Source organism: Festucalex cinctus, chromosome 1 (genome assembly GCF_051991245.1).
Source record: "Festucalex cinctus isolate MCC-2025b chromosome 1, RoL_Fcin_1.0, whole genome shotgun sequence".
NCBI classification, from domain to species: domain Eukaryota; kingdom Metazoa; phylum Chordata; class Actinopteri; order Syngnathiformes; family Syngnathidae; genus Festucalex; species Festucalex cinctus.
Window position 1 is genome coordinate 40354532 of NC_135411.1, and position 14154 is coordinate 40368685.

The following is a 14154-nucleotide window of genomic DNA, read 5'->3' on the forward strand; positions in this document are numbered from 1 at the left end:
AAAGGACGTTCAATTTAATGAGCATTCTTCACAAAGAACCGACAGTGTAAGTAGAATACACTTAAAAAATATATATATATTTTTTTTCAATATATCATGGTGTTCTTTTTTTCTTTCTTTTTTCCTTTTTCCACTATTTTAATATAATTTTTCACATTCATCAGGGGAGACAAAGCCATCCACATCCACCAATGAGCAGGTGTGTCTGTCAATCATAATAAAAATTGTTTATCTTTATCTTTTACTTTACGTTTTATTTTTCAGGATTCGAACCTTTTGACATGTCCTCCAGAGCCAGAAGAGAATTTATCAGAAATACAGGTATATATACATATATTGCTTTCATTTTTAGGATGTCAACCTTTTGTCTTGTACTCCAGAGCCAAAGGAACGATTTTCATCAACAGTGCAGGTATAGAAAGTTTGTATTATTGTTTAGATCTATTTCTCATTAATTTTACAATGGAGTAGTGATATTTAATTGTTTTTAGGAATTCTGCCTTTTGCCACACCATCCACACCCTAATGAGGTGCCCTCATCTGAGGTACTGGTATTAAAATTGTTCAGATAATGTATACATTTTTTAAACTGCATCTGGTAATGGGATAATACCATATGTTTTATTTATTTAAAGGATATAACCCTTGCACATGTTCCAGAGACACAAGGACTATCTATCTATCTATCTATCTATCTATCTATCTATCTATCTATCTATCTATCTATCTATCTATCTATCTATCTATCTATCTATCTATCTATCTGTTACTCTTACTGGTATTTACTCTTCCAACTGCCTAAGTAATAATTTAGTCCTACTTGAGACCAGGCAGTGGTGTTTTAGAACAAATCCAGGCAAAGTTTAGAATCCACTATGTTCCTAATTTAATTATGATTTTAATCATAGTACAACAAAAAAATATTTAGTGTCAAAGTTTCAGAAACATCAGTTTACCATGTTGCATGTGAAATGTCTCTAACATGACAGCAAACACATTAATTGAAAGTTATACTTTTTAAATCCCTTTTTTTTTCTCACTTACAGAATGATACTGTAACACCAGTAACGGAGTCCACAGAAGGGTGGCCAACTTATGAAGAGGTACCATAAGAAATTTAGCAGTAATGCATGGGATATTTAATAGCATTGTTTATGAATATGTGTGTGACTTTGAAAATTTCCAATACATAATAATTTTTAAATGAAAATAACTTTTTTTTTTAACAGAATGCACCAAGATCCACACCAGATGCATCTTGGCTGAGCATACTTGCCTTCTCTCTGAAACACAATGTAACTGGGGCATTGATGGAGGATTTGCTGAAACTGTTAAGGTTATGCAGCCCTGATTGTGCCCCCATTCCACGTAGCAAGTACATGCTGGAGAAAGCTTTTCAAGACTTTGTGGTAAAGTCAGAATATCATCACTACTGTGGAGTGTGTAGCTCTTATATTGGCATCTCTGCAACTAAGGACAATGAATTAAGATGTAGCATCTGCTTGTCAACTGTACAGAAAAGTCAGAACATTGAGATGGGAAACTTCTTTGTTTGCCTTTGAGGGACCAACTCCAGAGTCTCTTAGAAAATCAGCCCATTATGAACAGTGTGTCACAGCAAAACAGAGATGTTTTTACTGATATCTATGATGGGAAGTTGTACAAACGTCTGAAATCTCTTAGTGATTCTTTTGTGTCACTATCCTTCAATTGTGATGGTGTGCCTGTATTTCAGTCATCTAAATTTAATATCTGGCCATTACTATGCTGTATTAATGAATTACCTCCCATGAAAAGAGATAAGCATGTTCTATTATGTGCTTTGTGGTTTGGTTCATTTAAGCCAATAATGACCAGCTTTCTCAAACCTTTTGTAGAGGAATGTAAAAGTCTTGCCCAGATTGGCCTTTCTTGGCATGATCCAGCAGATAAATCAGTTAAAACTGTAAAGGTATACGCATTGTGCGCCATTTGTGATGCAGTAGCACGGCCGTTGTTACAAAATTTCAAACAGTTCAATGGAGAGTATGGATGTAGTCAATGTCTTCATCCAGGTGAACAATTAAGGAAAGGTAATGGTACTGTGAGAGTGTATCCTTTCAAGGAGGGCATTCCTGAACTTAGACAACATGATACAACTGCAGAAATAGGTCAAATAGCCGGAAATAATGGTCACAGTGTTTTGGGTATTAAGGGCCCATCTCCAATAGTTGACTTGCCACATTTTGACCTCATCAGCGGTGTGGTTCCTGATTATATGCATTGTGTATTGCTGGGGGTTTGCAGACAAATGTCAACTTTATGGTTTGATTCTAAATATCATAATCAGCCATGGTATATTGGGTTGAACACCGCAGGAGTGGATGAAACTTTACTGGAAATCAAGCCTCCGAGTACTTTTTCACGAAGCCCACGGTCTATTGTTGAGAGAAGGTTTTGGAAAGCACATGAGTGGCAGAACTGGCTGTTATACTATAGTGTGCCAGTCCTAAAGGGCATACTCCCAAGCAAATACCTTTGTCATTGGGCATTGCTTATGGAGGGTGTAAGCATTTTGTTAGGGTCACAGATCAACCAAGAAGATATTGACCATGCACGAAACTCCCTTGAGCTTTATGTTAAGTCTGTTCAGTGTTTGTATGGTGAAGGGCAAATGACATTTAATGTACACTCACTCCTACATTTGAGCAATAGTGTTGAGAACTTGGGCCCTCTCTGGGCCCAGTCAGCTTTCATGTTTGAAAACTATAATGGGTATTTGCTTAAGCAAGTAAAAAGCAGCAATGCAGTACCTCAGCAGATATGTAAAAGAGTTGCTTGGTCTCGGCCATTGCCACAAATAGCTAATGCATGTGCGCAAAGTGAAGTTTCACCTGAAATGAAGTTATTCCTCCGAGAAATGACCTCAACTAAACATCAAGTAAGAAATGCTGCAAGATTTGACAAAGTGACAGCTCTTGGGGTGCCAAAGATAGGGAAAGTATCTGAAAAGGACCTGCTAGCATTGCATGGTTTTGTAACCCCAGGCTCCATTGTTCGATATTATAGCAGAATAGTTGTTAACGGAGAGATCATTCACAGTGGTGCTTATGCAAAGACAAAGAAAAGAAACAACAGTGTGGTGATTTTGAAAGATGAACACATTTTCAAAATTTCATATTTTTTCAGTGTGAATGAAGATCAGCATTTATATGCAGTAGGCAAGGTTGGAAATTGCACTGTACAGAAACTGGTTCCAGGGAAGAGTGTAAAAACCTCATTGACCTTTGTTAAGACTGTTCATTTTCCAACTGGCTTTGAAAGAGCTATTGATAGCAATGAAATAATAAGACCATGTGTTTACATAAATTGTGAATCTGGTCCTATTGTTTGTGAAGCTATCATGACGTACTATTGTTAAGAACAAAAATGAGATTGTGTTGTACAGTATTGTAATAAAATTGTGAAAAATTGAAAGTATGTTTTTAGTTATTAAAACAAAAATACTTGTAATATATATATGCATTTCATTTCATTTTATTGTTGTGTTTATCTTGATTTATCAAAGAGTAGATTTAGTTGGTTGTCAACATACAGTTGTGCTCATAAATTAACATATTCACCCGAGAGGTATGTAAACTTATGAGCAACTGTACAAAGTTTACATTTGAGTTACAGCTGTCAAATATATATATATATATATATATATATTTTAATCAGGTTAATCACATATTAGAATTTTGATTAATCACGATGAATCACTTAATCAAAAAGGCGTTTTATTTTTATTTTTTTCATTTTCTGAACCGCTGGCTGCTCACAAGGGTCGCCAGGGGTGCTGGAGCCTACCTCAGCTGGCTCTGGGTTGCAACACCCTGAACTGGTTGCCAGCCAATCGCAGGGCACACAGAGACGAACAACCATCCACACTCACAAGCACACCTAGGGACAATTTGGAGCGCCCAATTAACCTGCCATGCATGTCTTTGGAATGTGGGAGGAGACCGGAGTACCCGGAGAAGACCCACGCGGGCACGGGGAAAACATGCAAACTCCATCCAGGAAGGCCGGAGCCTGGACTCGAACCCGAGTCCTCAGAACTGGGAGGTGGACGTGCTAACCAGTCAGCCATGTGTTAACTCTTTTGAATTTTAATAAGGACGTCTTCAACATTTTTTGAACCACTTGCACGCACATCCTCTTTTTCTCAGCAGTTAATTACTTGCATAATTTAAAATGGGAAAAAAAATGACCCCGATAGTTTGCCATGAACAAATATTCTGAATGATCATCCACGGTCAGAATTAATAGAGATTAATCTGCGTTATTACATGATTAATGCGATCATTTCTTGTGATCAATTAATTAGTTAATGCTTTAACTTTGAAAGCCCTAATTTAAACACAACTGTGCATAATGGCATGCCATATATATTTGCACAAGAACAGCAGTGATATAATTTAAGTAGGTTCTTTTTATACAAAATATATAAGACTTGGTATTGCATTGGGCATGTCTGACACACATGATTTTAAACATACATAAATTGTATGCATTTTGTATTTGGGAGTTTTGTGACATATAAAATCCACATAGAATTCTGTTAAAACAGATAAGATTCATATGCAATTTTTATAGGACTTTTTCATATGGGTGTAGCCAGAGCAACAAAAGAAGACCAAGCAAACTTCAATAATACTGTAGCCATCATTGTCAGAGTGCACTTGAGTAACATTGTATGCTATGTACAGTAGGTGCTATAGCAGCAAGTGTTTAAAGGGTGATAATTATTGTATTATCTTTGGTCTATGGTATAATTTCTCCACGTGCTTTGCATTATGTCTTGTTATGACTTTCACCTTTGACCCATGGGTCTGTAATGTATCCCTATTTACAATAGAAAGAATCAGTAAATAAAGGTAAGACATTTATCCTCAATGTTGCTGTCCAAATCCAGTCTGTGATTTCAATTATATCAATTTGTGACCAGTAGTTACATCATATGCTTTAATTAGCCTTAGTTGGCGTTCATAGTGGAAATTTGGAACAGTGTCCAACAACAGATCGATGCTTGTAGCATCTCACTTTGTCCTGTTATGTAGCCTGAATGTGATGTAAGCGGCTGACATTCGCCAACACCCTCCTTTTCCTTTCTGTACCGCGCACGCACACACGCGCACACAGAAGACATAATTGAGCAATTATCCTCTCAAGGCTGTTCTGATTGTAATTTGCATTTTTATTATGAGCATGAGGATGAATTGTCATATACTGCCTCAAACTGATAGACCTGCACAGATGCTTCATAAAAATGTAAGCTTGCTGTAGAGCATTTTTGCACCACATATGCCTCAAAGTATAGCACATAGCAAAAGAAACTGCACAAATGTCATTACAATACAAACTGATATTGCTTTGTTTTCTATTAAAGATGTTACATAAGCAATTGGTCCCTCATCACAGAAATATATGCTTCACATATGACATAGTAAGGTCATGCAAGACTGCCACGCGTCAACCTGCCTTTGTTTCTGTGTTTGCTATTATTGTCAAAATGGCCTCTGGGTCCATCATATGAAAATGCGTGTGACACAGTCTCTGAAGGCACATGCAGTACACAATATGCCTCTGGCACACTAATAGACTCGCAGGATGGGGTGTGCGCACACCCCCACACAGATACACACACATACACAAAGAATTTGTGGAGGAGCACTGAAGTGTGAAATGATTCTGTTACCGCGTCATCTGGATGGAATATATTCCCCCATCCAACTTGTATGGCAGGTGGGTCTGCTGGCCTCTGATGGATATGTGTGTCATTGTGTTTGTGTGCAGTTTGTAACCAGCTGTTGTGAAATCCAAATGACAGTATGGGATATTTGGTACTTGTTTTATTTGCATCTTCTGGCCAGAACACTTTTGCCGTGTAACTTGAGCTTGATGTTGTCATTTGTATTGAGAATGATTGGTCAGACATTGTTTGACCTTCTTGTGAATCGGCACTAGAACTACCATGAAGAAGCTGCCCATTTTAGAGAAGTCATGATAACTAATGAATTTGTGACCAAAACTTTTTTTTTTTTTTTCTGTAAGTAAGTAAGTACGTAAGTAAGCTTTTATTTGTATAGTGTTTTTCACAGACAGAAAGTCATAAAGCGCTTTACAGGGCTAAACACACTTTCTTTCGCTCTCCCTCATACGATCTCACAAACACACCAATTAAGGGGCAAAATTAAGTTTCTCGACCTAGTCTAGCCTGAAGATCACTTCCATGTCTTCTCATGTCTTACCTATATTATTGGTGCTATTTAGTGATGGGACTTATGGCTCTTTGACGGGAGCCGTTCAACCAGGAACCGTTCACTTAATAGAGCCGTTCAAAAGACTTATGCTTTTAGTAGGGGTGTTAAAAAAAAAAAATCGATTCGGCAATATATCGTGATATTACATCGCGCAATTCTCGAATCGATTCAATAGGTGGCCGAATCGATTTTTAAATATCCTTATTTTATTTTTATTTTTTTTTAATCCATTTTTGATGTGAAAGTATTCACCAAAACGTCTTAGGGTTCACACCTTAAGCATGGCAGAATGTTATATTAATGGAACATTATGCCTTAATATTTTATTTTAATGCTGTTCAAATCTGTTGAAACAGATTACCACCTTTATAAGATTGAAGTTTCAGATAAATAAATGATACATTTTCCAAAAAAAATCGCAACAATCGACTTATAAATTAGTGTCGGGATTAATCGGTATCCAATCGAATCGTGACCTATGAATCGTGGTACGAATCGAATCGTCAGGTACTAGGCAATTCACACCCCTACTTTTTAGTATTATTTTGAATCACCAATGTTTTACTCATAAAATCAACACTGAGGTTAGTGATACATTGCAATTCATGTCGTAGTTAGTGTATAAGTAAGTGTATAGGAGTTAGTTAAGACATTAACATTGTCTAAACATTGGGGTGGGGGGTTGAACGGCTCTCTATAAAGACTCGGTTCCCATCGTTCACGTTGAAGAGCCGTTCAAAAGACTCGATCATCCGTGAACGTCACATCACTATTGCTATTTGTTTTTACAAAAATAAATGCAAAAACACACCATAAAAGTTTACCTTGTGGTTAGATGGCCTGTCCTCAGGTGCATGGCACCTGTTGGTGATTTGTATGTGTTAACTTTTGACGCTGCCATTACAGAAATGGCATCGCTAGTGACCCCCATTTTCACAAAAGGCAAGGTTCGCAAAAGCAAGCTGGTAATGGAAACACTGGATTTGCAAAAAAAAAACTCTCAAACATCGCAAAACAGTTTTTGCGCTCTCATGAGGTGGTTTTTGAAACGTGTCGAATGGAAGTATTTTGCAAAAGTGTAATAGAAACACTTTTTGCGCATTAGTAGTCACCTGTCCGGTAACGGAGGAAAGAAATGTAACACGTTGTTTGCCAATGTGCATTTTATTTACTTGCAATTGACTAATATATGTTTTGAGAATTATTAATTTCAGTGTTGTATTTTAATTTTACATGTTGAAGTGTTTTGTATACTGCACGTCATGAGCGCAAAAGAGAGAGAGGTGTAACTGAGCGAGCCTCGTTCGAAGTTGAATAAAATCAGAGGAGCTTGAAATCCTGTGCTGCCATATCTGGTTAATTTAGCAGGGAGGACGCCAGAAAACATCAGAAACTTTAAACTATTTGTTGTGACTGTATTGTATTGGTGTTAATGTTTTATGTTATGTTTTTTTTTTTTTTTTGTCTTTTCTGTAAAGAGCTTTGTGACAGTTCAGGCTGTTTGAAAGCGCTTATAAATAAACTTGAGTTGAGTTGAGTAGTGTAACTACACATCTTCCGTAAACATCATGAGCACCTCCTACAGAACAGCGAGGTCTCGCGAGACGGGACATTCCGAGAATTGCGCCTCAGAAGCGAAACGCTCTTCAATGGAACACTGACAAATCGAAATTGTACTTTATCGAAATAGTACAATATCACTTTTATTTTTGCAAAAAAGTTGAATGGAAAGTGGAAGCGGTCCCTCCCCTTTTACGACAAGCAATTCACAAACACTCTGTTGGGCTGCTTGTCAAAGGAGAACCTGGACTTCTTCTTTTATCCTCATCTTTTCAGAATATATTTTTTGCACTGACAAGAGACAAGTAATTCTTTGTTGCAGAAACCCCATCCAAAACATTTTAAAAATATATCCACCACCCCACAACATGTAACTTCAAAGAGCTCTTCAAACACTGGCAGACAAATTCAACCGCAGCTTTTTAAGCATTTACATAATTTAAAACTGCCAAAACAGTCACCAACCTGACTGCTAATTGTTTTTGAAAAAAATAAATAAAAAAAAGATGGCGCTTTTGGCCTGTTCTGTTCTTCTGGGTTCCTTTCTCTGGCAAACTCAGATTCATGTTAAGCACAATGACAGTAAAGCAGAAGTACGCAGATAATAAGTGCCCAATGGTGAACACAAAAACTAAAAAAAATATTGTTCTTGCCAGCTAGCTTATTGCACACAAAATGGAAAGGAATTGAACAGCCTTTGAACCTTTTGTGGATTTATTTTTATGTTAGTCCACATTTTCTGATTTCAACCTCTCATTTGTCAATAATTTTTGATTCAAACACGACCCAAAGTTCCCAAACAAGTCCCATCAAAGCCTCAACACATGAGATGTGGATCAATGATTCCTAAATATACTGTGGTATTGATATAAAAATGCAAACCAATAAGTCCAGTTCATTGATTCTGAACTTGAATATAAACACCTGCTTTAATCCGTCAACTTTAAGAATGTACAAATGAATTAAATTATTAATATAGGTTACAAAGTGCAGCTGCATTGCCGCAACAAGAAGTGCGAGCAGCTTGTGTTTAATGACTTGGATCAGAACATCATAACCTCCGAAATTAAATTAATAATTAGATTAATGAATAGGGAGCTAACTAGGCTGTCGAGCTGCTAGCCGCGATGGACTCTTCTGGTGCTTCTTCAGTCGTTGCTCATTTTCCTAATCGCACTCTTTTTTTTCTTTTTTGTCCCCGCTGCAAGAATGAGTTTTCATTTTCCTGGACGTCTGCAGGCTATCTCGCCTTAAAGCGAATGAAAGTGTGTTTGTTGTTTTTATATTTATATTCACCTTGTGCTACAGATTGTCATGGTTCGGTTCTTAGCCTGTTGTGCTTTCTCTTTCAGTGCCACTAACGAGGGAGGCGTTCCCCAGCGCCGCACCTGCTACGCGTTAGCAATCAATGCTTTAAAAGGACTCCGAGCTGCCCTCTCCGGTGTCGGATTATTATTTGCTCACCAGTGTGTCCAAGTGTTCTCCGCGTTTCCAAGTTTGGTAAAGTCATAGTATCTGTTTTGGTCCTCGGTTAGTTTGTATTCACGTGTGTGTGTATATCCGCGTCGCTTTCTGTTTAATCCGCCTTTGATTGTTTCCGCATTCTATTTCGTGTAGTCCTTGCCGGGTGCAAGTGTTTTATGTTACATTCGCGTTCCTTGCCATTTGCTAGTGTTATGTGTTACATTCGTGCTCCTTGCTTTTTGCAAGTGTTTTTTGTTATATTCGTGCTCCTTGCCTTTTGCAAGTGTTTTCTGTTACCTTCGGGTTCCTTGCTGTGTGCAAGTGTTTTTTGTGATTCTCGTTATCTTGCCTGCGAGCAAGATTTGCTTCTTCGGTTAAACCAAAGAATAAATCGAGATTGTTTTCCTTCTCTGAGCCTGCCTTTCTGGGATCTGTTTTTCATCGACTCGGTCGAGTCGTTACACAGATGTGCTGGGCACGAAAATGTAAAGCACATATAAATCTTACAAAGACATGGGACTATCAGACAATTGGATTTTTTTTTTAACAACTTTAGTCCTTGTTTAAATAAAAATAAATAATAAATAATAATAATAATAATAAAAATCTTGGCTCTCTTTGTGCAAAAAAATTGTGGTGCCAAATCGTCTCACTTTAAGCAATTTGAGCTGAGCTGCAGCGCTTCCTCAATGTTTTCATAGTTGCAGTATTCTTTTCAACAGAGGGGGCAGTATTTAGTCGAACATTTTTGGTTCGTTGTTTTGTTGTTATGGTAACCTCACTGCGTCATTACCTTGCTGCGTGGCAATCTTTCATGCAAAACAGACAATCCCATTAGGTAAGTTTAACCATGCAAACAAATTCTGCTAATACTGGAATTTCTTTTAATCGAGTAATGTAAAGGTGCACCGACTTCCTTTTCAACCATAAATAGGTAAGCAAAACATTTAGTTTGAGAATTATGCAAGTAACTTTAAAACAAAAATAACGCTGACATTGTCAAATTAAATCATGGAAAGAAAGGTCATTAATGAATTACTTAAAAACTCAAATCATGCAAATTATTTCAGATGCACACCTTGCACGGGGAGTGCTTCAATGGAATCACATTAGCCGTCCATCTCCCAGCTTTGTAAATGTTTACTTGATTTTCTGTCAGCCAAACAAGTATTTTACTATTTGACATGCATTATTGCATGCACATGTACCGTGAAGCAACATACCAAAAAATTCATAGATTGGATAGTGTGAATGAATGCATGTATGCAGTTTGCATTTAGATTCTTCAGACCAAAATATGTGCACATATTTGAACACAAGTATTATTTCAAATGCGTTTTCAGAATTGACGAGTGAGCACCCAGAAAAGAGCCTCAAAGGAGCTTAAAATGCAAAACGTCACGTTTGCGCACACCCCAGGCTCAGCAGCAGGTTTCTATCAGGCAAATTACACAACACTGCACAAAGAAAAAAAAGGCGGAGCTATAACAATGATGATGGTGGTTTCCAGAAGACACGACTCAACCAACAGAGGCCCCTCTGACACCCGCAGAGAAAACCGAGTGTGGCATAAAGCCGGACGACGCAGAAAGGCTCAGAGATGTTCCAGTGGAACTGATGATTGAGGCGAGTGAGACTTTTGTTGTTGTAGTGAAACTTCAACCTGAATGCACATGACGAGAATCTTTGCATGCAGTTCCTCAGAGCTTTGATGGACGAAGACTTCGAGCAGGCCAAAAGACTTTGCCAAATGAGTACGAACCTGAACACTGCATCCATCCAACCATCTGGTGCTGTCAACATGAAAAATCACTTGATGCTGTCTTTTCAGTTCTCATCTATGAACCAAATCATCCAGAAGCTTCTGAGTTCCTCCCTCTGATCCAGAGGAAGCTGCGAGAAGGTAAAGACCAAACACAAACCTCAAAAGCGGCCGCTCACAAACACACACACTGCTGCTATTCCTTTTAGAGCAACAGGCAGATGAGGACAGTGACGAGAGTGAAAGTGATGATGAGGACGATGACTCTGGATGTGATGAAGAATTATCTCTGAATTCAGACTGCGTCTCCTCACTGTCAAATGAAGACGGAGGTGGGGAAGAAAAGCAAATAAAAATATGACCTTATTTTTTATTTTTCGAATGTAAAATATTTGCCTTGGATCAATAAAGGCTGGGAAACCATTTGTGTGTAAATGTTGGCGTGCTGGTGTTTCCCCATGTACCCGGATTTTCCTTGAAAGCTATAATGTAATTGTAATTAATACAGAGCAACTTAAACACTACAAAATTAAGTGCTGTTTCGGAAGTAATTTCACAAGTTTGTGTCGTGTCTGTAACTGACGGACTCGTCAGAAAATTGGATCGAGTTGGAATACGTCGGGGGGCATTTTCAGCAAATTCGATGTTAAATCAGCGTTGGGGGATTTGATCACTGTGATTGGCTGTTCGCTAGCAAATCAGCGCATGGGGCAAGAAGAGGAAGTGATGAACGCGGATAAACTGTACTCAACTCAACTTTATAGTTTTTCAGGACAGCACACATGAATATTAAAGTCACCCATAAAGAGGATATGATCATATTTCAGCATGATTTCGGCAAGAAGATTTGCAAAGTCATTTAAAAAATCGTTATTGTATTTTGGAGGTCGGTAATTGACACAGCACAGTGCAGTGACAGTTTGGCCGACTTCATAGAAGGTGGCTTCAAAGCTGTTGATGTGGTAAGTAGACATCGTTTAATTTTTTTTTTTATTTGTTTTTAAAAATAGTCACCATTCCTCCACCTCGGATCCGACATCCTCGGATCGTCCAAGTAAGCACAGCCAGGCGATAGTAATTCAATCATAGCGGTGGAATCACCGGCACCAACAGGTCTCCATCAGGCTGAGGAAATCCAAGTTTTTGGACAGGAAAAACTCCCTCAAAATAAACGTTTTTTTTCTCAATGACCACCCATTTGACAGCGCGATCCTTATGGGAACAGCCGGGGTGCATGGCTCTTCCGTCTGGCGGTCTCGAGAAAGCTCCTTCAGAAGTTGGAGGTCGGCACTGCGTCCGAAACACGGAGGGCAGCACGGCCAAAGCTTTGCATGTGAGCCGACAATCAGTAGCAGTCAGGAGTCGACAGAGTCCAGGATACGCCACAACGGAGTACATCCACGCGTTTGAGAACGAGCAGGGGATGAAGCATTGCTCCAGCGCCCGTTTTAGCTTCACCAGCTCACTGTTTACCCCGGGGCCACCACTTTCCCCGTGGAGGAAGAGCATGAATGCGGAAGAGGTCGGCCAGAATGCCAGTCAGGAACGGGGACAACATTTTCTCCCACCTATGCTCGAATATTTGAACGTCCAATGTCTGTCTGGACAGATTGGGAAGATGACTTCGTCTCTTTGCTTCAAGAGAGACGAGCATTGTATGATATTACCGTTAAAAGGTTTGCCGACAAGGGTATGAAAGCCAAACTATGGCACGACATGGGGATGCGACTGGATACAGCAGGCAGGATTTACTTTTATATACGATACTGTGCAAGACATTGTTCACGTTTTACGGTGTGGTGTGCATTTACGTCAGTTTTCTACCGACGTCTGGGCCGACGCCAACGTTTGGCCGACGTCAGATTGGAGTATCTAGGCCTTGAGAAGCACAATGCCTTTCGCCCCAAGTCAGCTGGAATTGGTTGCAGTCAATGCATCCATTTTGTGCGTCCCGTTCAGAGAACAGGAGCTGGGGCCTAAACCAGCTGACTTGGAACAAAACTGCTTGTTTGTGAGGAGTGCATTGAGGGAATTGATCCTCTGTAAGCTGTACGGAGGTCAGCTATGTGAACCACCATGCTAACCATCACTCTACTGTCAGCGCAGTTTGCCCGGCATACCATTTACCAGAGTAAAGTGTAGTTTGAGTTAAATGTTTAACACGGACACTAATGTAGAGTAACACTACTCAGTGTGTACCAGTGTAGATTTTTAACACTACACAGTGTTGGAGTAACATTGGTTAAGTTTGAAAAAAGCAACACTGAAAAGTGTCAGATTTACACTCATTGGTGTGGACACATAAACACACTAGAGATTTTTAGTGCTTGTCACGCCGCCACCGGTGTGACGGCCCATGCTTTTGTTTTATTATCCATGTTTCCTGTTTTACTTTGAAAAATCTAACTCTCATCTAACCCCAGGTCACTTGCCCTTCCTGCCGCTCCATAATTACCGGTCCCCGCCCTTGATTATCACCACCTGCCACCAATCACCTACAGCAATAAAAGCCACCTGCATTCTCCCCTCAGTGCCGAAGTGTCACAGTCAGTGCATGGAAGCGTCCCACAGTCCTTATGCCCTCGTTCATGTTGCCAAGTGTTTTTGCCTTGTTTTTGTGCTTTTTCCTCCCCAGTGGAGCGCCTTTTGTTACCCCTTTTGCCTTGTGCCCTTTTTCCTCCCTAGCGGAGCGCTCTTCGTTGTCCCCAGTACCTTTTGCCTGTTTTTTCCTCCCTAGTGGAGCGCTTTTTGTTCTCCACTTTTTTACTTCCCTGTTCTCCTCTCAGCTTGAGAGGAGACACCTGTTGGCCGGAAATAAACCTGCTGCCTTGGTGGCTTACCTTACGCCTGCGTCTGAGTCCTACCTTACCTCGTCGTGTCAGTACACTTCGGCCAGCATGGACCCAGCAGGCAAGGTCGAGGCCGCACTGCAGAGCCAGGAGGCCCAGCTCGACAACCAGGACCGGATCCAGCAGACCATGCTTTTCCAGATTGGGGAATTGACCAGCCAGGTCCAAGAGCTGGTGAGCCTCTCACGGCATCGAGCGCCAGCTCCCACCGGACAAATTCCTCCTTCTGAGTTCT

The 14154-nt window shown here is 39.7% G+C and overlaps 1 protein-coding gene and 1 long non-coding RNA gene across 3 annotated transcripts; both read left to right on the forward strand.

The window, feature by feature from the left end:
* The first annotated feature begins 261 nt into the window (after window positions 1-261).
* LOC144016482 (uncharacterized) lies at window positions 262-532 on the forward strand. The gene is made up of 3 exons (XR_013282928.1): window positions 262-321; window positions 353-412; window positions 492-532. It is a non-coding gene; the product is annotated as an uncharacterized LOC144016482 (long non-coding RNA).
* A 9555-nt stretch (window positions 533-10087) lies between these two features.
* erich2 (glutamate-rich 2) lies at window positions 10088-11505 on the forward strand. 2 transcript variants are annotated; one of them, XM_077534364.1, is made up of 6 exons: window positions 10088-10146; window positions 10652-10739; window positions 10819-10934; window positions 11005-11062; window positions 11140-11211; window positions 11280-11505. In XM_077534364.1, exons 2-6 carry the CDS (start codon window positions 10697-10699, stop codon window positions 11429-11431), a joined length of 441 nt encoding a protein of 146 aa, XP_077390490.1. In that variant the 5' UTR covers window positions 10088-10146; window positions 10652-10696; the 3' UTR covers window positions 11432-11505. The 2 variants fall into 2 exon arrangements, with proteins under 2 accessions (XP_077390490.1, XP_077390555.1); XM_077534429.1 differs by having other exon boundaries at window positions 10132-10242.
* Window positions 11506-14154: the final 2649 nt, after the last annotated feature.